The sequence below is a fragment of the Enoplosus armatus genome, chromosome 5 (genome assembly GCF_043641665.1).
Source record: "Enoplosus armatus isolate fEnoArm2 chromosome 5, fEnoArm2.hap1, whole genome shotgun sequence".
NCBI lineage: Eukaryota > Metazoa > Chordata > Actinopteri > Centrarchiformes > Enoplosidae > Enoplosus > Enoplosus armatus.
Genome location: NC_092184.1, coordinates 17,085,440 through 17,109,776, shown reverse-complemented (window position 1 = coordinate 17,109,776; position 24,337 = coordinate 17,085,440). Strand labels below are relative to the sequence as shown.

General features: G+C 41.8%; 1 protein-coding gene across 1 annotated transcript; it reads left to right on the top strand.

The window, feature by feature from the left end:
* Window positions 1-11,038: 11,038 nt before the first annotated feature.
* Window positions 11,039-22,610, top strand: relt (RELT TNF receptor). Its single transcript, XM_070906050.1, has 10 exons — window positions 11,039-11,080; window positions 11,228-11,320; window positions 12,094-12,278; window positions 12,654-12,706; window positions 12,822-13,076; window positions 18,382-18,462; window positions 19,030-19,108; window positions 21,035-21,418; window positions 22,013-22,141; window positions 22,607-22,610. The coding sequence occupies exons 1-10, from the start codon at window positions 11,039-11,041 to the stop codon at window positions 22,608-22,610; spliced, it is 1,305 nt and encodes a 434-aa protein (XP_070762151.1).
* The last annotated feature ends 1,727 nt before the right edge of the window (window positions 22,611-24,337 follow it).

Sequence of the window (24,337 nt, the reverse complement as noted above, 5' to 3'; positions counted from 1 at the left end):
AAGCACCAGAACCAGAGAATGTTTGTCATGTTTGCTTTAAAAAATGACTGAAACAAATTAATCTAATAACCAAATGAGTGGTCGATTGGTTTTCTGTCTATTGACTAACTGATTAATCCCTTAATTGAAATTATACTTTTGTACTGAACATCTGTTTTTTTTCAACTTGCAGATTAAGATTTTACATATAAACATATGATCAGCTAATAAAATTAGATTTATTGTCTTATTGATTAAACTACCCAACAGACAAGAACAACAACAAACTACAACAATAAAGTAGATCAAGTTAAAAAAGTAGTAATATTGAAGTCTAAAAGAGTTCATTCTGTATAATTATTACTTTAACTTTTGACACTGTAAGTACATAAGTAGTTTGTAGTTTTACTTAACTTTTGAATGCAGGACTTTTACTTTTAATGGAGTATTTTTATAGAGTGACGTTTACCTGATGTGAATTCTTGCACCACTGCTCCTACATCATCCTCACATACAGTATTTGTGCTGTGGTTTGTACCTTGAATGTTTGCGCCGTCACATCTCATGAGACTTGGTTCAGTCTATCTGAAGTTCATGACCTTTCCCCCTCGGCCTCCTCCATCTGCCCTTTCACTCCCTACTGTGTCCTGTTTAATGACACAGTCTTAAAAATAAACTTTAAGAAAAGATTCAAAAGAGGCTACAGACGTTCGCTAGCCTGGCTCTGGGGGAGGAAAGACGGATCTGCAGGGCCAACCACAATCTGCTAGCTGAACTCGCCAGTAACCAATCGCTGGCTTTTAGTTGCCAAAGAAAATCACACACCAGCATGTCCGAGTCAATCTCTTTGTGATGAGGCACAAGTGTGTGACTGTGTGTGTGTTGTGTGTGTGTGTGTGTGTGTGTGTCATGTTTTGGAGAAGATCCACACAATCCCTCATGTGAGGAGTGCAACAGACATGCCCCGTTTCAAAACAACCGCTGAGTAATGACGATGTAGCCAACAACGCAGGAAATTGAACCTCTCATCTGTAGCAGCACTTTTATAGTTTTTGAATACAATTCAAAACTCAGCATATTTAGATCCATAAATATACGTGAGTGTGTGTGTCTGTGGTTGGGTTTGCATGTTGGGGGCAAACACTCGTCCGTAGAAAGTCAGTAGTACCATCAGTACAATCAGCTCACATATGGAGTTGTTTAACATGTTTACATTCCCAGAGGTCTGCTTAAGATTCCCAGCCTTCACTCACTCTTTAAAGAGGGAACGTCTCTCTTTGGACTCACTGACCCAGCCTGTCCATTAAAGTAATTGTTTGACATTTTGGTAAATACACTTATTTGCCTTCTTGCAGAGGGCTGGATGAGTGGATCGATACCACTCTCCTATCCGTCTGTTCAATAGGAATCTAGAGCCGAGAGACGGTTAGCTTAGCTTAGCACAAAGACTGGAAACAGGGGGAAACAGCTAGCCTGGCTCTGTCAGAAAGTCACAAAATCTACCTAGCAGCACCACTAAAGCGTGCTAATTAACACGTTATATCTCATTTGTTAAAGAAACAAGTAAACAAGAGTAACAACAGTTTCAGGGTCAGCTTTTTATAGTTTAAACAATTAAGTAATTAGTTTTATATTTGTATGGAGCTAGAATACCTGTTGACTTTGAGTCTTTATGCTTAACTGGCTACTGTCTTCTTTCTTTCATCAAGAAAGCGAATACGCTTATTTCCCAAAATGGCTTTAAGACACAGTTCTTCAAGGTTTACATCTCTCTGTAAAGCTGAAATAGTCACCACTTCTCTTACTTATCAGTTCAGCTTTCCCTTCCTCTGCTATTTAGCCTCACGTCAAACAGCTCCTTTCAATTCTCATCATGTTGTATGCATACATAAAATCTGTACAGACGGGTGACAAATACCTCTTTTCTCTACCTGAGCTGAGCTTCTTAAACACTAGCGAGTAGTAGAGTAGATTTTTCCTCGGACTAAAACAGTAATTAACTAAATCCTCCGTATTTGTTCGACAAATAGAGGTGACATGTTGGAAGTGTTGTTTTTACACTGCGTACACATGTTTATGTGTGTGAAATTGTTCTATTATAGTGTGTTGACTTACCTAGAGCTGGTATGTGTGTATGTGTTGTGAATTATAATTGAAGGTGTTGGAACATAAGGAGTTGATTTACATCCACCGTTAACGACGCTGGTGATGTAAGGGAAAATACCAGACTCTCACAAACACCTACTTTCACACGCATTTTCGCAACTCAGATTGCCCCATGTTCTGCTTGTGTTGCCTAAAACCCTGAAAATAAAACAAAATAAAACCTTGGATTCTTTTAGGGTTGTTTTGTGTTCGGCATCTGGTGGGTTGAAATAATAGCAAAGTGTCCTTATCTGCTAATTTTTTGGAATTAGTGCCATTTGGACTAAATGACATCTAAAAAGCACCACTGATGGTCAGTGAAGTTCAGAAAAACAGAAGAAGGATGAACATAGTGGTCGGAAACCATTTTTTTTAAAATTGGGGATTGGGCCTAAAGCATTTGTGAGTTTATAACTTACCATAAGATGTGGCATCTGTTTCTAATGAATATAAGGAGAGGAAACATTTCTGTCGAGTTTCCTTCGTATGCGTTTGTATTCATGGTGGCTGTAGGACATTAGGACAGTCAGCCTGCTGTATCATGGGATCTCCGGTTGCTGCAGTGGCATTACTCTGGCGGTATCACGGAGCTGTAAACAAGCCAAACACCTCACTGCGTCTGTCTCTCTCTTCCTCTCTTTACTCTCTCTGGCCAATTCACCCTCTCCCGTTCCAACTTAGTGATGTCTGACGGACAGAGCGAAGCAGCAGGGACACAAGAGAGGCCCGCTAAGTTTCTGCTGGTGTACAGTTCCACTTGGAAAAACATGACGACTTGACATCACGTCAACGCAAGGACGGAGAGGGGGAATGACGGACACAAAGAGACAGTGAGAGACAGCGTGCGGAGAGGCGACACCTGCCCAGTTATCAAACACGCTCCCCATAATGAGACATTGTCTGAGCACTAACGTAGAAAGTGTTGGCGTAAATCAGCCTTTCATTTGCCGATAATGGGCACCTCCATTAAGCCAAACAGAAGGTATGGTTGTCCCGATCACGTCGTTGTCATACACGTGCACATTATCTCTCGGTCCACGAGATGTCTGATGGATAATGGAGTGTAATTACCTTAAACCTTTTTTCTGCCTGCTCAGCTCTTTTCTATTGTATTTCGCTTCATGGGCCGGACGATAATTCTCATGTGCATCACAACGAGGTGTTCCCCAAGGCTGGACACGCTACGTGACCCAGTGGGCTTAATAGGTAGCCATTATCAGCATGGGAACTTGGTGGTTGATTTCTTTTGTCAGGCCTGTCTACCTCATGATGGAGAGGGAAATCCGTGTCTTTTTAAGTGCTTCTAAAAGGGCTTCATCAGCCATTTTTGAAGCACCGGAGCATTCAGTATCCTTTTTTTTTATCAAACTATGCCAGCATGCATCAACATGAGCATTACTCTTCTTTAACCTGAGCCCAAGCAAGGACAAATCTCAGCATTATGGACATAATCATATAAAATCTGCAGAAAATAATGTCACTGCCCCGTGAAGATCATCTATCTCCAAAATGTCTTTGGTGTGAGGTTTGAACTCTTCAGGAATTAAGAAAAACAACTGTGTTTCAAGCTCGGTTTAAAGGGTTTTATGAGGCTAAGACAAAGGAGGATTTCTCAACCTGCAGAGGAGCAAGTAATCCTTCACCTGATCTGTCCTTCTCTGACGGTGCATCACTACACCTACACAGCAAATGACAGACTCGGCCGTCGGTTAGAAAAAGGTGATGATTCTGTGGATCATTATTCATACCAGTCAAATATTTCCAGGCCAGCAGGCCAGTGTTTACTTCTGTGTGGCTCTGGAAGGAAGCAAAAACCTGTAAACATGTAAAATAAAGCTATATAGGACATTATTATATACATTTTTATAACGTAAGTATGTTGTATGAGGTAGTGAATACTATATCTTTCAGTGACCCTAACCCCTCAACAGACCTCTTTTGAACCACATGGCTCATGTAGAAAGGTTAAGGTCATGTACTTTGATGAGTTTGTCCAAGTATTCACTTCACAGCAGACCTTTTGCAATATGGCAGCTAACTGACGCTGTGCATGCACTGCATGAACCCTGCATCGCTGCTTCACTGTAAAGTTTGCAAAAACTGCTGCTGCTAAACATAGATTTTTATAAGTCCCAGCAGGTTTCCCTCCCTGAGGCAAAGTTTATTATCGTCACTCCCCAATCTCTGCTGTTTTGAGCTCACTGTTAAGCTCACAGAGACTGAAGAGGTCAGATCCTAGCCACCAGATATAAACTATGTACATATTCTCTATTCACATAATACATCTGAGTTGGCTGACTGAACTTCCCCTTTGTTCAGAGGAGTCTTTGAATGGAGAAGCTTTAAATCAGTAGCTCACACCTGGTCTAATCTCAGGGTCCACATTTCTTTGTCGTCACTAAAGTCCACACAGGCTGACTCAAAACCCATTCAGGTTTTTTTCTTCTTCACAAAATAAAGTGAAATTGTGCCCAACGAAATTAAGCTGTGACAAAGAAAGGCTTATTGCTTAAAACCCAATGACATTATAAGGATTGCAACTGCACTTAGAACTAATTCAGGCTTGTTTAGAGCACCAGAACACTGTTATTTTACAGCATGAGATGCTATAAAGGCTAATAATAACATGGCAATAAAACAGCTGATTTGCTGAAAAGAATAAAGTGAAGAAAAGCTATTTAAAGCTGGGCTGTCTTGTTGTGTTAGATCCTTTTAATCATTAATTAATCCATTATCCTGTTAATCCATATTTTGCTTGTCATACATACATTTGGTCATGTTGTTTTGTGTATGCTACTGACATATGTCTTAGGGAGACTTAAAAATGAAGGTTTCATCAATTAAGTCTGATGTTGGACTTCCGAGTGGCTGAGCAGTCTAGTATGCAGGGGATTTATTGTCATCTGCATTAAAATGTTATTCTGTTAGGTTTTTCCTAGTATGAAAATGCAGAAGTGGCATTTTATTGCACATGACAACGCAGTCCTTGAATCCTTGAATGTAACAGAAATGTTTCTGGTTGAAGTCTGAGGTCTTGTGTTTTATCATATCCGCCCTTTTCTCGCCCAAGTTTCCTCTTGCTGTCTACTGTCAAATGTTGTATAATGACAAACACCATAAAATATACTCACTAGATAACTTTTTACCTGGAATAAGCTTATTTGAGGTGCTGGAGGACTGGAAAGAAAGGCATTAACACTCTCAATCTGTGCAACTTCCTGTGAATTTTTTTAATCCAATTTGTTTGCATTGATTGACTAAGCCAAAGAATTTGAACGTTTACTTGGCCAGGTAGTCTACCAAGCATTTAAGCTACGCTATTATGAAACCATCTTGTTCTAGCCAGACAGAAAACAAACCAGACGTCTCAATTACCAGAGTTAAAGCAAGGATCCTGTTTCAAGTCACAACAGCAGACTATTTGCTGTGTTATGATCAGAATATGTTTACGGAGGTACAGCTTCAAGTCATCCAAGTTAAATATGGCAGACCTGTAAGCATGGCTGAGATGTATTTTTGTGCCTGTAGACTTGACACTAAAATACACTGTGGTATTGAAAAGTAAGATCATTGCAGAGTCTCATGTCTAACCAGAATCCTGTGTACTTGACAAACACGGCTCATTGTTTGGAAGCCAATAACGTGTCAGCTCGCCCCCCGCTTTACCCTTGATCTCTGCTGCTGCTCAGTCACCTCAAACCGAAAGGCAAGGAGTTCCACTCATTCTTGTGTTTCCTCTTTTGTGGTTGCTTCCTTCCTTCACAGCTTCATCCAGAAGGATTTCTCAGCTCAGCTGCTGCATGACATCAAGGAGCCAGAAAAAGCTCTCAAACACATCAACTGCGACTTCGGTCCTCGCCCCAAAAACCACTGCAGAATAGAATAATGTCCGTGTTTTTGTCATGACTTTGCCATTGCTTCTTTATTATGGCTATTTTTAGGTCCCCTGGACAAAACAGAAAATGTGACTGGTCATCTGATGTTGTCGCGACTTGTTATGTGAATGTGTCAAACAACAGCTCAGGGGTTTTTGGGTAATTACTGTTTTACAGTTTAAAAGTCATCCCACTCTTCTCCCTTTCCTTTGAGGTGTTTTTCAATGTTTATCCAGTTTTGTTGTTTTCGTCCATTCACATAAAATGACGAAGGCATGGTGGGTGTTGGTGTCTTTTGGCTTCTTTGTTGTGTACGCTTGGATATTCTGAGACGTGTTAATATCCCACTCTTCCTCCGCTCTTCTTCTCCTCTCGTCTCCCTCTGTTTCGGTTCTTTGTTTGTCTCTCTTTCATTCTCTCTCTCCCTACTCCTTCCACCCACACACATCCACATCTGACTGCAGCCTCCAAACCAAAGCACATGGCCGAAGCAGGCGTGAAAGCAAGCCGGGTTATGAAAAAGGAAAGGAATAAAATGCAATTACAGGACTGACAGCTCAATAGCTAGGATGTAAGTCTAGCGATGGTAGAACGAGCACGTGCATGGTGTGATTTTTACCATGAGGTTAGAGAAAGGCCATGTCAATAGTCAACTTCAACACCCATTTTGAAGCAGACACTTAAGTAAAAGTAAGAGATGCTGGTGTAAAGTTATAAACTGTGGTGAATTGAGGGATTAAAGGTGGATGAATAAGGAGGCAAAGATTTCTTACAGCAATAGTCTGACATTTTGGAAATACACTTCTTCACGTTCTTGCTGAGAGTTAAATGAAAAGTTTGATGCGACTTTCATGTCTGACTGTTAAATATGGAGTTACAGCTGCAGCTTTATGTTTCGACAGACATGAGAGTGGTGAAAAAGTGAAAAAGGGTATTTCCCCAAAATGTGGAACTACTCTTTTAAAAGATGATGGAGAATTCTGCACTGCTGTAGGTCCGAGTAGCACTTTGTCACGGACAGACTGCAGGCAGGGAAGGACGGGTGTTTTAAAGGCGGACAGGGCCACGCATGGACACAGGGGCGGTCATGTGCCTGTAGGTCCAGTGGAAGTTCCACGTGTGGCGGTTGCTTTTGTAGTGGGTTTGTGGGGGAAAACCTCAGACAAACTGGATTTAAATGCAAATGCATCACACGCAGACAGTGCTGGCTTGGATTGGCCTGGCTGTGAATGGCTGACTTCAGAGGGCAGTGGTCAGACAGCTGGCACGTTTTTGAACATCCTTTTTGGACATGCTTTTTGGACATGCTTTCACATGCATTTTGTATTTCAAGCACATTTTCACTGCATGTGTTGTTGTTGCAAACACGGACTGGTGGAAAGCCAGCAGGTGGAATAGTTGACAAACTCGGCCGTTTCCAGACTCTGGAACAATTTAACGGCACATAATGGAAAAATAACATTTAGCAGATGCTTTTATGCCTCATACTCGAATGCACAAGTCTTTTCCGACTGGTTGAATGAAAGACAGTCTGAACTGACATTGGTCAGAATTGGTTTTCCAATTAATTCACATCCCCTGAACGTTTCATCAAGACATTTCTTGTCCTTCATTTCTCTCCATCAGGGGTCTCGTTTTGAATCACATGACCCAACCTTTGCTCCTGTGTAATGATGGTTTCTGACTGTATGCGTCCGTCACACGATAAATCAGTTTCACCTCGCTCTGCCGGAGTTTGAGTACAGCCGTTTCAGTGGCTGCACTTCTGGAGGTCAAGTGAGGTTCTCCGTGGAAAACCAACATTCCTCAACCCCTCTAACCCGTCCAATTTGTTACTTGACACTTTCCAAAAAAAGAGGTACTTAATTGTAGGTCCCATTTTTGTTTTGCTCTCTCTATCATTGTCGTTTTATTGATCGTTTTTTTCCCCTTTTTTTTGTGTGTGTGTGTGTGTGTGTGTGTTGTGTGAGGGTGCATATTTGCATGTGTATATCCATGTGCGCATGTGTGACTTGTAATTAGCCTCTTGCTCTGGTCTGTATGGCATTTTAACAAATGCTTCTATATATATCATGCTATCAGGCTGAAGTTTTAGCAATCTTATCCCTGCCTTTTTCTCCTCTTTCCATCCCTCGCTCTCTCTCTCTTCTCTTCCTCTACAGCTCTATCGGCCCTTCAGCCCTGTGTTGTTTTTTCAAACTAGTGGTTTTTCTGTCCTCGCTTTATCTTTCTCTTCCTCCCTGAAATTATGCTCCAGCAGCCTGTCATTGGCATGAGGGCCTTGCCGGACCAAAATCATAAACTCGTTACATTTTTTATTTTCTTGTTTGTATAAGGCACAGCTTGGTGTTGGCTGGATGTTATGGCAATCCAGATGTGTGTGTACATATGTGTACAAGTATGAATTAATGCACAGATAATGTGTACAAGACCATGTTAAGGCATATCACCGCACATATACACTATATGCTGTATAGGTGTGTATGCTGTGTCTTTGTGTGTGCATGTGTGTGTGTGTGTGTGTGTGTGTGTGTGTGTGGGGTTGTGTGTGTGTGGGGTTGTATGTGTGTGTGCTGACCACACACAGAAAGAGAATGAATGGGTTTGAGTGGAGAAGTGTTGATGTGCTTGCTAACTAATGTTTAAAACATTATGTTTTGCTGCGTGGTCAAAGGTGAAGAGGTGCATTAAAGTGGCCTCGCCCCTCACGCACACATGCAACACACATACACACACATGCACACACATGCACACACACACACTCTGTTTTAGCTGTGATAGAAGGGGCATGTCCTAAGGACTTCAGGGGTGTGTCTTTGGTCAGAATGACAGTATAAGACACAGACAGGTACAATGAATTCTCCATTCAGCTGCACAGACTTGTTTTGAGTTTTGTGTCACTTCTCGGACTTCTCGAGCTGCATTTTAGTCTTAACTCCGACTCACAGTTAGATGTTTTTATGATCTTAATTTCCTAGTTGTAAAGTCCAGTAGTCACTTCACAAGTTACTTGTCCACAAGTGGCACCAAATCCGAGTTTTATCACCCGTCTGTGTCGCTTTAGACAGCTGTAAGAAAGTTAGAGCATATTTGAGTTTGGTCCTGACTCAGCATTTGTAGCAGCGTACACAGCATCCTCGCTGAGTTGCCACGGCAACTGTGTCAGTCATCTGCAAGACTGGGGTAAGTATGCTGCTCAGTCTTTCTCCCCTCTCTCCCATAACCCTGTGGTATCTCTCTTTCTTTCTCTGCCAGCCATAATGTCTCTCTCCATCTTTTACGAGCCTATTTGAGGCCAACCAGTCCGTCAGTCACGCCCTCTCCTCCTGGGACAGAAGTGTAGAGGAGAAAGAAAAAACATTCCACTGTCAATCTTTGGCATTTTCTGCTGCGTCAGTCATTACACGGCTGTCTTGATATTATGGCACTCACAAGGACTGAGGTCGTGCAGGACGTGCAGAGAATGATTTTTATGCTGTCTGAATGTGTCTATAATTTTGAAATTAAAATCTCCACCATGAATAACCCGCTGCATGCTGACAGACTGAGGTTTCCCCCTGATAATATTGGTCTCGTGTGAATTCACAGTCCTGTAATTGTGGCTACAAATGGGAGCACAGCGCACAGAAAATCTAGTGCAAGTTATTTTGTCAGTTGCTTAATTAGCAGGGTGTTGTAGAATGTACGTTAGCAGATTGTTATAGCAGTTTAACAAATTGTTATAACATGACATTTTTTATAGGAGTCTGGATTGTCAGTCTTGGGAATGCATTTATTCTTTGGTGCAACTGATGTGTCACACTCCAGACCCGTTATCACATGTTCAGTGGAGCAAGTCAAGCAAATCTGGAGTTTAGGTTTATTATAAATCTGCCTTATTCAGTGACACTTTAGCACATTTGCTGTCACAGGACTTGAACCTTAATCCTCTGCTTGTTGGGGGTCCACCCCGCTGACTGCTACTGTTGCCTTTATATGTATATGTGACAACACATCAGAGTCATCGTGTTGATACAATGTGATTTTGGCATGTTGCGTTAAGCAGTGAAAACTTAATTCTGAGGGTGAGGCCAGTGGATGCGCCAGGATGCTATAAATGCACCCGAGAATTTCTTATTGATAAGTGACCTTAGGTTGGTTATATAGAAGGTCAGTAAAGGGCAGTATAATAATAAATGTCATGCCGACCACTTGTTCTGTGTGCATATGAATGTGTACAGCATGTGCATGTGTGTGTAGGGAGTAATGCTATTTTAAATAAGCTGTTGGCACATATTTTCCGACTGTAAATAGCTAACTTTAGAGATGGCAACATTGTTTTGTTGTAACACAATATAGTAGCTTGTGGCACACCGATCCAAACACATGACCCGTCACTGTCGACTCAAAGAAGTCATTTCAAATATCCTAAAAAAAACAGCCATCCTCATTTTTTCTTGTGTTTGTCTTCTCTAGCATGATGTCACTTAGTTTTGATTATATTAATCCATAAAAAAGACTTTTCTAACTCACCTAAATGTCAAGGGCGTCAAGTTTTGAGAAAGTCAGCATGTGCTGAAAAAGTGCTTTAAATGTGTATGTGAGCACCTACGGCCCAAAAATAGCCTCAGAAAAGCCCTGGTTCATTCACGCCTGTCCATAAAAAGAACCTGATTCATGTTAAATGTTATTTACAGCATTTACAGCTGCTCCTCATCTCCCTGTCACACGAGTCACTGCGATCTGGATAAGTCGCAAAAATGACTCAGGTGTTTTTCGCCCTGTGAGCGTGGCTTTGTGTTAGTGTGTGCGCTCATGTACTGTATGTGTGTGTCTGTGAGACAGAATTATGTTCTTATAAGTCATTCATGTCTGACTAGAAAAAGTTTCTTGGCACATAAATTGTGTTCGCAAAAAGGGCACAGTTGTGTTGACTGAGGTGACACGGTTGTCTTTAACTTAAAAAACGTTTTTAAAAATGTGATTAACCCTTTTTCTGACCTGTGTCTGTCTGCTCTCTCCTTTAGATCATATGTACATAGAAGAATACATTGAAGAAGATGAGGAACCACCTTTGCAGCTCAGCTCTTGTCCTTCTCACGGTGAATATGTGCACGTATTTCTTTCGTATATCTTTGTGTTTAGACCAGGTGGCATGTACATCATGATTTAGTAAGTGTGTGCAAACCTCCACTGACTCATGAGCTTGTGTGTGTGTGTGTGTGTGTGTGTGTGTGTGTGTGTTCCAGGTGTTTGGCTGTGGCGGGACTGCAGCAGTGCAGTGTCGGTGGGGGGAAGGGTGCGTGTGTCTGCAGTGCCCTGCTGGGCAGGAGCCTTCCAAGGTGAGACTATAAACTGAAATAAAGTTTTAGTACATTATATCTTTGCTTTTACAGTATCTGTTGCTATCAAGTTCTTTTGTGTTCTTTCCCCTCTGATAAGACAAACTTCCACCGATTATCCTCCCCTCTCTACCTGTTTTAAATGCACTTGTTTCAGCATGCATTTCTCCTTATTCTGTGTAATCCAGAGCTTAAAGAAATATAGCACAGAGAGTGCAAATGACTTGTGACGTGGTGAGCTACAGCCAAATGTTTGGTGTCAAATCACCAAACCTCGGGTTAAAGAACGCTGTATGAATTTTTGGTTGTTTGCAGCAACCAAATTAATTGCTATACGTACATATTTTTAATGATTCACTGGGGACAAAAAAGGTTATTCCCACCACCTAACTACATATAAATCGCCTGGATATTTAGAGTTTATTTTGTAATGGCACATTGAATGCAACCTCCTCTTTAACCATATAATTTATGTCTAGAGTCACTACTATATAATATAAATCAAGTTATTTGATTCCATAAATCAGTGTTTAGTGGCAGCAAACATGTATGACATTGCTTTATAACCAAAAGGGGATTTTTGTCAAGATGTGTCATGTTTCTCTTTTGTTGCATGTTGTTGTAGATCACATGCTGTTACTGATACAACAGCTATTTACGTGAAAGTATAGACTCTAACCCTTTGACAGCACCAGAGGGATGCTTTGTTTTGTGCTTTCGCAGCCTCTTTTTAGCCTCTTTTCCGAGTTTAGAAGTGTTTTCTGTCTTGCCAGGCTTGTGGGCAGATCAACAGTCAAACAGAGGAAGTTCATTGCCGATTGTGTCCGACTGGAAGCTTTTCAGACGCATTCGACTCTGAGCTTTGTCGTCCACACGCCTCCTGTAAGATCCTCGGCCGTAAGGTTGCAACCCCTGGCAGCGCGACCTCTGATGCCATCTGTGGGGGCTGTCGGCCTGGGTAAGGACTGCCGGTCCATGTTTGTCTCTGTCTGTCGTCGGCCTACCTGTCTGCTTGTTAATCCACAGTTCAGCGAAACTGTAGGCTTCACATTCAAAGTGCTCTGCTTGAACATGTACCTCATAAACTTTTATTTGTTCTAAATTAAGTCCTGTCATTTTCTCTGTGTCGAGAAAACAAGAAAACACCCGCACACACAAACGCACTACGTCATTCACCACAATGGGCAGGCAACATCAAGCACCAAGAAAAATATGCCACAGGCTAAAACCGCCGATTCATTCTTTCATTGTAAAATAGTCCCCTACTTTTTTTCCCTCTCCGTCCATCTCTCTAATTACGCTCTTTTCTCTTCTTTCTTTTTTCCATTTGCAGGTTTCGCTCCACTGCCATAGGGGAAGTCTCCACCCTAAGTCCCTGTGTGAGAAGTAAGCGCGTCTGAAAATGTGTTTAACTTCACATGCTGCTCCTCTATCATCCAATCGAGGAGATAAGACAATGTTTCTGCTCTTACATCCCACTCTCTGTTTCCTCTCCTTTCAGCATCTTTGCACGTCAGAGCGGTCCGCACAGTGGGTAAAGGTCCATCCAGCGGCGCAGGAGGGCCAGTCAACGGCACGGTGGTGCGCAGCGCTGAGGAGAAGACGGCCGAGTACGCCGTGTTCGCTTTGGTGCCCATCTTCTGTGTGATGGGCCTGCTGGGCATCCTCATCTGCAACATCCTGAAGAAGAAGGGATACCGCTGCTCTGCTGACAAGGAGGGAGGAGATGAAGAAACTGCCACACCGCAGAAAGAAGGTGAGAGTGATGAAATGACAAAAAAATGCAGGACGAAAGACAAAGGTTATCAAACAAGAGGGAGGAAAAGACAGGAAATGAGAGTGATTACTGAAACTAGCTGTTGTTGTCATGTTCGCCCATAAAAATGCCAAATTAGCACACACGCATGCACAAGATGTGGTTAAGTGTTGTCAGGAGTTAGTGCAAAGCCAAGCCCAAAGGGCAGTGTCTTTGTGTGCATCCACAGTCCATGTATCTCTGTGATGTGACTGCACGCAAGCCTGGGAGTTTTTTTTTTTATCCCTTTGAACTTTGACCTTGCAGGGGTCATTACATGTCATGCATGCTGTGTTTCCCTAAGCATGCGCTGTTATTCTTGTAATTTTCCTATCTGGAAAAAGGGGGGGTAAAAAAAAGCATTCCCATCAACTCACTCGCACAGTTGACGTCAGAGAGAAACTGACCTGGATAAACACAGAAAGAAGCCTGAAGAGAGACAGGGGAGGCCAGAGGAAGAAGGAGAGACAGCGGGGTGGGGGTGGTATTAACTGAAAGTGATAGATATCAATAAATGGAGAACTAAAGAGAGTTTAGAGAGGGAAGGATGGAGAGACAAAGACAGATACAGAGGGATCAAGCAATAAAAAAAGTGTTGAGTTACCACACCCGATCTCTGTGGTTTGTACAGTCTCACAGTAACATGAGTGCTCTTTATTCCTGTCCTTATACGAGTGTATAGTCGTGTTGTCTTGGAGGACTCCTCATAGACCTGCAGTGCTTCAGCCTTTGACCTAAATGGAAATCATTGTTTTAATCTTTTGAGTCTAGAAATCTGTTCTTGTAAGGTGACAACTCACCTGTGGCAGCCATAACACCTGTTTAGGTCTCGATGGTGAAGAAAACACTGTATATACTTTCTGCATAGACACACATGGGCATGCACACAATGTGAGAAGTACACTCATATTTCCTTTATGCGTCTATTGTACTTGATGTACTCTGCCTGTGTGGTTCTCAGGCTTGTATAGCAGGTAAAACCCTCAGATCACATGGGATATGTTATCTTTGCTAGGACAGGACCCACAATGGACTTTCTACATAAAACATATGACATTTTGACAAACTATGTCTGCTATGAGACGTTTGGTCTAATTTACGGTTTCACAAGCTCAAAATGTGAGTCAGAGAGAGTTCATTCAATTTAGCAAACATTGCAAACTTGTGTTCACTTGGTTGCCTCACACACAAAGCGGACACAGCTTAAAGTTTGGGAACTATTGGGAAATACGTTTATGTACTTTCTTGCTGAGAGTTAGAAGAGAAGATTGATACCACTTTCATATCTGTTCATTAGATATGCAGCTACAGCCAGCAGGCGGTTAGCTTAGCTTAGCACAAAGACTGGACACAGGGGGAAATAGCTAGCCTAAAACTCACTAATTAAATTGTAGTTTTGAATAAACAAGATATAATGTTTTAATTAGCGAGCTTTAGAGTTGCTGGTAGGTGGTTTTTGTAACTGTTGGATGGAGCCAGGCTAGCTGTTTTCCCCTGCTTACAGTCTTTATGCTAAGCTAAGCTAGAACTTCATGTTTAACGGACAGATATGAAAGTGGTATCAATCTTCTCATCTTACTCTTGGCAAGACAGACAAAAAGTATTTCCCAAAATGTCGAACTCTTACTTTCTACATATCAGGTTAAATAACTAACTTGCTACTCTTCTTGGTACTCTTCTTCATGCCGGTGTATTTGTACAGTTACTGTCATTTAGTGTGTAAGCATAAACAGGTTTACAGGCTAAGCTGGCTTTTCCCCTCACTTACCTGATGGTGCGAGGCATCAGGAGAGCGTCAGAGCACAGCTGCCGCCTCAACAGATCAGACTTTCTGTCAGCAGGTCACACGTCATGAAGCTGTTGACGTTGGCACAGCACCTGCTGCTTTGGCTAACTTACTGCATCTGCTGCTGGGATTAAAAAGTTGAATCAAGTAGCGATGATTTTCACAGATGCAAACATCATCCTTTATTTCAGTTATGGATAGCTAAAAACTCCTAATCATGACATCAAAAAAGCATTAGTTCTCTTTGCACAGAATATGGTCAATAAGGTCAATAAGGTTAGGTTGCAGAGGAATTTAACAATATCAATTTAAGTGCTGCTAGAAACAAGACCTTATGAAAAAAATTAAATTACACCATTCTTTGCAGTGTGCAGCAAACGGCCCATAAAACATTCCCAGAGCTCTCTATGATATTTGATATATGATTGGTTGGCTGAAGCTGCTTCTTTGTTACCCTGCCTACTCACATAGTTACACATACTTGAAGGTTTCTTGATACAATGAGCTCATAGAGGACCTCCACTGTAGTTTGCTAGCTCATTGTTGTATATTACAGGGAGAACATGACTCTTTTATATCCCAGCTCCTCAAGCTTTTTAGCGTCCGTTCCTAACATTTCAGCCATAACCGCTAACCACTGTCTTTTATGCTTCTTGATGAATATGCCAATGATGGGAGCGTTTCTATTGTGTCACCAAGTCTTAAGAGCACATGTAGCTAAGCCTGTGTAGTGAATTTAGTGGAGGCCAGGGTGACCCAGGGCCAGCAGATCTGGTAAAAGACCCAAGAGATTTCATAATAAGTATCATAAGCCTAAAAATAAAAATGCATTGCAAAATGTCAAAACACCCCTCAAACATCCCATCTCAGATTACATATTTGAAACAAAGTCCGTATGAAGATCAGGCATTCGCGAGGACAGACGAGGTCATAGCGACAGTCTTTCTGTCAATGATCTCTGGCTTTTGTTTTCAGCGTTGCCTTGGTCTCTTCTTCTCCGAGCTCTTTGTTGTGAAACTTAAGATGTCCCTGCACCCAAAGGGAAACTCCCTGAACCCCCCCAGCTCCCTTTATCTGTCCTTATATACTCTACATTCATCCGATTTCTTGGCTCCCTAACTCCCCCTCCCCTTCTCTGAACATGACACTATCCATCCATCTCTCCTTTCCCAGCCAGATCAATAATTCAATCGGGTCCTCACCTCATGGTTTACGTCGTCTCTTTCTTTCTCCTCTCCTTCCCTGCCTCCTCACTTTGTTCCTCTCTGGGTTTCTGGAGCTTGTCGGGGTCTTCAGTGGTAGAAATGTGTTGCTATTTAAGTTGACTATATGTGTTCCCTATATGAAACCCTTTAACTTTGATTTGGGTGTCAAATTTGACATAAACGAAAATGGTATGATTAATTTACATTAATTAAGGACATTATGCAGATGGCAGTAGCGTATTTATGAGTTCCCAGATGACTTTTCATCACTTTTGATAAGCTGAAGGCACAAATGCAACCTTCATGTCGAGATAAAAGAAAGATAATATCTGTAACAACATTTTACAAATGTAGTGTTGTGCATTGGAAGCACCTTGGACACCTCATCACCTCCTTCACTGTCAGCTCCCCTCCTTCTCTCCTCCTGCTCAGCTTTGAGGACAGATGATGCAGTGGTGCAGCGATAAGCTTTAAGTCTGCATGTGTGAGTGAGACAGATAAAGGACAAGAGAGGGGAGCAAAAGCAGGGTGCCAAATAAAGTTAGCAAAGACGACAGAAAGCAAGTAAAAGACTGCAGGTGGAAAATTAAGATTAAGAGAATAATCAGAGGAAGGTAGGAGGCTTTGGACGCTGCAGGGGAAAACTTTCTCTCTCCCTCCTCTCTCTTGTTGTTATGTAACTATCCTTGTTGCAGTGCGCTGTCTGTCTGTCTGTCTATCTGTCTGTCCGCTGTAGTCCTGACTGGGCTAAGGTTAGAGGTAAACTTACTTACTCCAGCACTTTTTTCATCATCTCCATTCAGTTGGATCACCCACGGGGGCGAATTACAGCAAGGGCAAGCTTAGCTCGGCAGAGCTAAAGTCAGAGTCTGCAGAGGTAACTGACGATGCAGAGCTGCAGACCGAGGAAAGTTTGACTGATTGGAGAGCGCAGTGACAGAAAAGCTGAAGGAGAGAAACAGAGAGGGCACATGGGGGGTCGATAACGCAAGAAATGCCTTGTGCTGAAGTCAAATCTGCAACTTTGCGTTTACGTAGCATGAAGCTCAGCCTGCTCAACCACAAGGGCAGAGTGAAAGGTGGAGTTCAGTTGCTGCAATTTTCAGTGTCAGCCATGTTAGCTCCACAGGACTGCTGCTTTTAAACTTGGGAGGTCAACATCAACTGAGTATTTTTAAATTCTGAATCTCAAACGTCAAACTGAACAAACTGCAGTTCATCTGAAAACAAGGTGACCGACTGGTGCCTTAATGTGGCTGACATTGAAACACTGAACACATGTGGCTCTGACTTTGTTGAAGGAATAAATAGAAGAGAATGAGTGCTACACTGTGAAATGGATGCCAGTGTGGAGACAGAGCTATTGTTATGGCCTGACAATACTGCTTATGCAAGAAAGACAGAAACACACATAGACACAAATGCATCTATACAGTCACATTTTGCTGTGTAACACACAGATACACACAGTCACCTGGCATTGGGGGTCTGGTACATCACACCACACACACACACACACACACATACACACACATAGAGCTCTGTGTGCTTCAACAGTGCTGAATGGAGCGTGATCGCTGAGTGAGCTATTCTGGACCCCCCTGCGCCCTCATTGCTCTCCTCTCAGCTGCCTCACTGTGCTGTGCTATTATGGGATGGTGGGGTGGGGGGGTTGCCATGGAGGCATATCTATTCTTTGCTGTTCAGTCATCCACATCCATCCTTATCAGTCCCATCGTGCAGCGGGGCGCAATATCCCAGCAGTGACATGCACTCTGTGAATTGCACTCACTCTGTCTCTGTCTGACAGCTGTGAGGGAAGTTGTTGTAATGGAGATTTATGGTGTGGATTCAATCTTTATATATCATACTGTATATTGAAATATGCAAAAATATAAGTTGATATATAAGTTTGTATTTGAATATATGGGCTCAGTTTGTATAACGAGTGTACGTAACACATTTTCTACCGTTTACATATAGTTATAGACACAACAATCTTTTCAGGGATTTCAACTCTATTTCATCGTCTTCATCAGCAGATAGAGTTATCTCAGTTGTCGTCATGTGACCTAAATATTCAGATATATATACATTGATATTTTTCAATACATGTTAAGATGAAACTACTTGTTGATATATGCATCTGACATTGTCTTTGTATTTGTGTTATTTGTATATACATAAAAGAGAAACTAAAATATAATATACAGTATTAGAAAATATATATGTGTTGATAAAGGGTATTATTCTGTGTATTTTTCACTTGCTTTAGGTAACAGTTGTCCCTACATATCAGACGACCTGAATGAAGACACCATCAGTGTTCTGGTTCGCCTCATCACTGAGAAGAAAGGTGGGTGTTGAGCAGCAGTGACATCACTTACCAGCTGGTGGTCAGAGCCATTTCATCTCTTGTGGCTTTAGAGGGGAACAGTACATCACAGACACGTCCCCGCTGCTCAGACTGTCTGCTCCTTATCTCCACCCGAGATGGTCAATGTTAGAAATGTTTTCTGTACACTCACCCTTCAACACTGTTTTATCAGGCCAACTCATGACAATCACTGAGTTATTAGATAGCAGGTAAACTAAGTTCCAGTTGCGGAGATACACTGCCAACAGTACAATTAGGCTGTCTACAGCAGTGATAAATGTTTTCCATTTGTGTTTACATATCACAAAGCAAGGCATATGCATGTGCTGGGTATTACTGCAGCATTTCACTGTTTGAATCCCACAATGATCTCAGTGTACCTGGAACTTTTCCCAGGAAAGCTAACTTTTCCAATCAATCACCAATAAGATGCACAAGCACAAAGATAAACGTTACTTAAACCATAAGTTTGATTATTCTGATTTACAGTATTTTTTATTAGTATTACAGTATTTACAGTATCTGATTTAGGGTATTGTGTTTCAGAAAATGCTGCTGCACTGGAGGAACTGCTGCTGGAGTACGAGAGCAAACAGATGGCCATGAGCAAAGGCTCGTCAATCAAGTATGAGACTTCACACACACACACACACACACACACACACACACACACACACACACACACACACACACACACACATTTTCATATACTTTTGCTCAGTCATGCTGCTCAAGGTCAAGCTGAACATGGAGGAAAGAAAAGTTTGAAGAGAGCAAGGCAGTGAAACATTTGGAGAGAGGCTCCTGGCAAGAGGCTCTAATAAAAAGAAATATATGTGCTTGAGTGTGTGTGTGTGTGTGTGTGTGTGTGTGTGGTGGGTGGGGGGGGATTTGGTTGTTGCACACAGAAGAATGATATAAACATAGATTCAGGACCACCTTTAAAATCACACATAGTTTTTTGACATGGCTCAAACTCCCAGTAGAGCCACTTTATATATATACATATAAATATATTACATATTGTGCCTCCACTGGTCGTGTTTAACTTAAATAATATAATGCCACCAGCAATTTATTGCTTTGTCCTTTTTTATCAAAGAGAAAAGGAAAGTGAAATGTAAGAAAAATAAATCCCGCCATGTAGGCTATGTAGTAGCTCTGGAGAGGGCTGGTACTTGGCTGTGACTCACTCCCACATGTCTGCAGTGAATGTCTCACACAGTTTTAACCGTTGTCTCTTGAGTCACGAGGCTTAAACATGCTGTCTGTCACTAAGCTCATTGGCTGTCACACAGCTCATAGTCACACGATTTACACGACCGAGTGTAGTTGTGGTTGGAATTTTGGTTGCGAGCTGTGGCCATTAAAACTGCTCAAGGAGTCAGAAGTGAATCTAACAAGTCCAGCAACATGCTACTTTATACCACAGTCTACACCACTGTGTTACAACTTCTCCTCAGCTCTTTATGCTACGCTTATCAGCACGACAGAGAAGAATCATTTGTCATCTTTACACTCCAAATTGCCCCCCTGACCTTCGCTGCTGCCCAGCTTCTCCTACAGAATCACTGAAGTTCATCTTATCTCACAATGTTATATGATGGTGACTGGATCCAGTGCCCTCCAGTATCTACAATAGTGAGAGGAGTCGGGGGCCTCTGGCAGTGTGCCGCTGCTCAATGGGTCGCTGTAACATGTGAGCTTTAGATTCGAGAACTTTCTGACAGACACACACTATATACACACAGAAATCTGGAAAGCTTTCAGATCCTATTTGTGTGTGTGTGTGTGTGTGTGTGTGTGTGTGTGTGTGTGTGTGTGTGTGTGTGTTTGTGTGTGTGGTGGGAGGTTCTCCAGGGGTTACTACAGGTCACCCACTAGCTTGTATAACACAGGGACACACAGCTGCATTCATCTCTTTCGCTCTGCCTTTCTCTGCACAAAAGAACAAAGGAAAGACAACACTGAGAGATAAAACTTTAGATTTCAATGTTCAATTCTTTTTGTATTCACACTGAACAAAGGCAGAGGTAATGGCGATGTTTGGACATGTTTGGAGCTTTTCTAAGGCTTAAATGTCATCCTGGCATTATGCTATGTTACTTAGCAACCTTGGCAAACTTTTAAACTATCCATTAGGAAGCAATGGGGAGCACAAGAGACAGTATTGCAGCCACACTGTCTTTATTACTGGTCTGTACTGACAGGACTGGCATTTTAGTGATGTTAGTAACAAACTGTAGATATATGGCGTTATATGACCAAGATGAGGGAAGGGCTGTGTGGTTTTTGAGCATAATGTGTGTTCAGAAACCATAAGGAGTATAGATGATTCATATTAAAGTGTACACACTGAATGGACATGAAACAAAATGTTGCCAAATCAAGGTTTAGGTTTCACTCAATTACCAGAAACACTCATGTATTTTGTTTTTCAGTATTTGAATTTGAAAGGAAACTAAATTGAATATAAAAATGGCAACCAAAAAAAAAGATAAAAATTGTTTCTGATTAGTTGTTCACTCTCTCTCCTCGCTCTTCCTCCCAGGTTCCCGATGCTGTCTCCCCTGTCCCCGTTCCGCTCCCTCCCCAGGCTGTGCCCCCATCAGTCCCACCTCCACACCATCTCTGGCCTCTCCGGCCTGGCCCCCAAACACGGCTACCGCTGCACCCGCTGCGCCCAGAGGAAATGGCCCCCCGTCCTCATACCTCCCCTGGATTCCCTCAAGGATCCCCTGAAGCCCCCCCAGACCCTCATCCTGCCTTCCCTGGACACGTCCACCGACCAACAGAAGAAGCCCCTGCTGGGGGGAGTGTTTCTCGACACCCACCATACACAAGCTGCTGTGCCAAACACTCTACCGGAGAAAGTGGAGGCGAGCGAGGTGAAGGAGAAGAAGGAGGGAGAGCTGACAGTGTTGTCTGTGGGGAGGTGAGACACGTCCACGTTGTTTCATACACAACTGCCATGACACAATGCAAATATATTGTTACCTTTTCACTATTTCATAAAGTAAAATCACTGGTGTACAACTCTGAATTAGCAGTAAAGAGAGTCGTAGAGTTTTGAGGTACTTCTACTTGAGTATTTCCATTTCCTGCAACTTTTTAGTTCTACTCCACCACATTTCAGATGCAAATATTGTACTTTTTTACTCCACTGCATTTATTTGACAGCTATAGTTATTAGTTATTAGTTATTAGTTGTTATACTTTTTGTATATTTTTATGATGTCACTACTGTACTTTTACTTTTGAATGCAGCACTTTTGCTTGTAATGGCGTATTTTTACACTGTGGTATTGAAAGCCCCTATCTGTACCAACTGTACAGGGTTTTTAACGTAACAAGTTCAGATCTACAAAAAATAACAAGAAAAGATGATTGAATACATTATAAATGGTAATCAGGCCTTTGAGAGGCACATACTCTCTCAAACAACTTCACACACCTGTCGCGTGTGTTGCAGTGGACTTGCCACGTTATATGAATGTAACAGTGATCGTATCTCTCGCTCGACTGACAGATTTCAAGTCGCTCAGATCCCAGAGCAGAAACCCATCACCGTGGAAACCAAGACATCATCCCAGGAGCAACGGAACTCCCTGTTTGGAGGAAAAGCCTTCTGCTCCTCTTCTTCATCTGGCATCAGGAGGTACAACACACAGTCACACACTTCCCTCCTCTCGCTCGCTTCTGCTCCATCACTACTTGCTATTATCGCCTCTCTCCTTCCCCTTGTTTCTTTCTGTTTCTTGCACACTGCACACTCCCAATTTTTTTTACAAGTTAAAGTGCTGTAAAGTGTTCGAGGTCAACACCGAATGATGTAGTCTGTTTCACTGGGAAATTAAATTATAGTATAATCAGTTTATCAGAGGTATGTCTCTTAAATGATTTGGGAAATGTCCTGTTGTCTACTCATACACATGTGCCAACACTCAGAGTCAGCCTCATTATAGAAATCATGTGGCCCTGCCTATTGTCAAAACTATGTGTTGGGTTCATCATGTCCTACACTTACAAAAGACCCTTAAGTAGGCAATTATGTATGCTTCAAAATTAGCCCAAATGTGTGTGTTTTGAAAAATGTCCTTGACATTTTGACTCTCTCTTTCAGGTGAAGAGACAGAGAGACGGTGTACGATAATGCTACCTCGCTGAAGATGACCTCATCATTCGCTGACGACTTGACAGCTGCCAGGGAGGGTGTTTCTAGACGACTGACACCAAGAAACCACAAGAACCACCTCCTGCTGGAAGAAGTTGTTTCTATTCACGCGATACGAGGAATCAAACTGTATTTATTATTAGATCTAAAAAAATATTGTACTTCACAGATGTATCAGATGTACCGTCAGATGTACCGTCAGCTCAAATCACAGCTGCTTCACTGTCCCAATCCAAAGAGAAGGTTTTTGTTGAATACACACAAGGGGCAGAGTGGAGAGTATTAGTAGCTTTGTGATAACAAATTGTCAACGCCTGACACCAGATGGAAGGATGAGAGGGAGGAAAGTTTGGATCATAAAAAAGATGCACTCTTAGACCCTGCATTTGTGCTTCCATGTTAAAAATAGACACAGGGGTAAAACACACATAAGTGGACACATTGTACATGTAGACAGACACATCTACACTACTTGTGCACAGTGAAGCGGACAAAACACTGTGGAATACATTACTGACAAAAAGACAAAACTCAAACAGCAGTGAGACTCAAGTGTCTACATTAAAAACAGAGGAAAACATCAAGCCACGTTGTTTGCAATCAAGTGCCACATGAACTAAGAAGGTCTGGCTGAAATAAAAACCTATGTGATGTTTGGTCATGTGACACCTGATTTAAGACTACAATAGCACTACAGTAAGTATTAAAACATGTTATAAAATTCAACACTTGGATGTTTTAAATCTTTTTTAAATATTGCTCTTCTTCTGCTCACACGGGAATTGCCGGCGAGCTTGAAGATGTTGAATGTAGTTCTTAACAGAGGAGGCTCATTGCACTCACTGAGTTCACTTTGAGAGATCATTCATTCAGCATTAATATCATTTGTAGCTTTTAAGCTCTTAGACTTGGTCCAAGTGGGTGATCAGGGGCCAAAATATGTTCTTAAGAGTGGGTCCCAATACTGTATCACAGCATTTTTTGGCTGCAATCATCATTTGGGTCCTAGGGTGAAAAGGTAGATGGGTAGATATCACTTGTAGAATAGAACATGTAAATTAATGTACATATGTAAATATGGGTGGGTATAGAGAAACAGACCATACCTGGCTTTTATAATTTTAGGTTATGAGGTGAAGGACGCGGCACCAATGAGTGACATTTGTAATCCATCAATCAAAAACCGGTAAACACTGTCACACCATCATTCATATAAGATGAACTGCTGGTTAAAATCAACATGATATGTATGATTTTTTCCACCATTTGAGTGCAACATTTCAGCGTTTTCCTTTTCTTTTGCAAAACAAACTGTTACGTTTTTTTTCCATTCTCATCATGAACTTTTAAAACCTACAGTCCTACACACACACACACACACACACACACACACACACACACAGCCAGACTCCAGTTATTCAATCTACATAACTGTAAGAGACCACTCTCACATAAATACACACACAGGCAAATGTATTTTTTATTGTTTAATTAAATAAACCAACCAGTGGCTGCAGAGGATTAGAGGTTGAGATGCCTCAAAGTCATGCAGCTCAGCTGGCTTCAGTTTACATCCTCATGGGTTTTAAAGAGTGTACTATAATCGTGGAGGTTTTTTAACTACTTATTTTCATATTTTCTTATTATGTTGTTACGAGGAATATGACAACATGTCTGGAG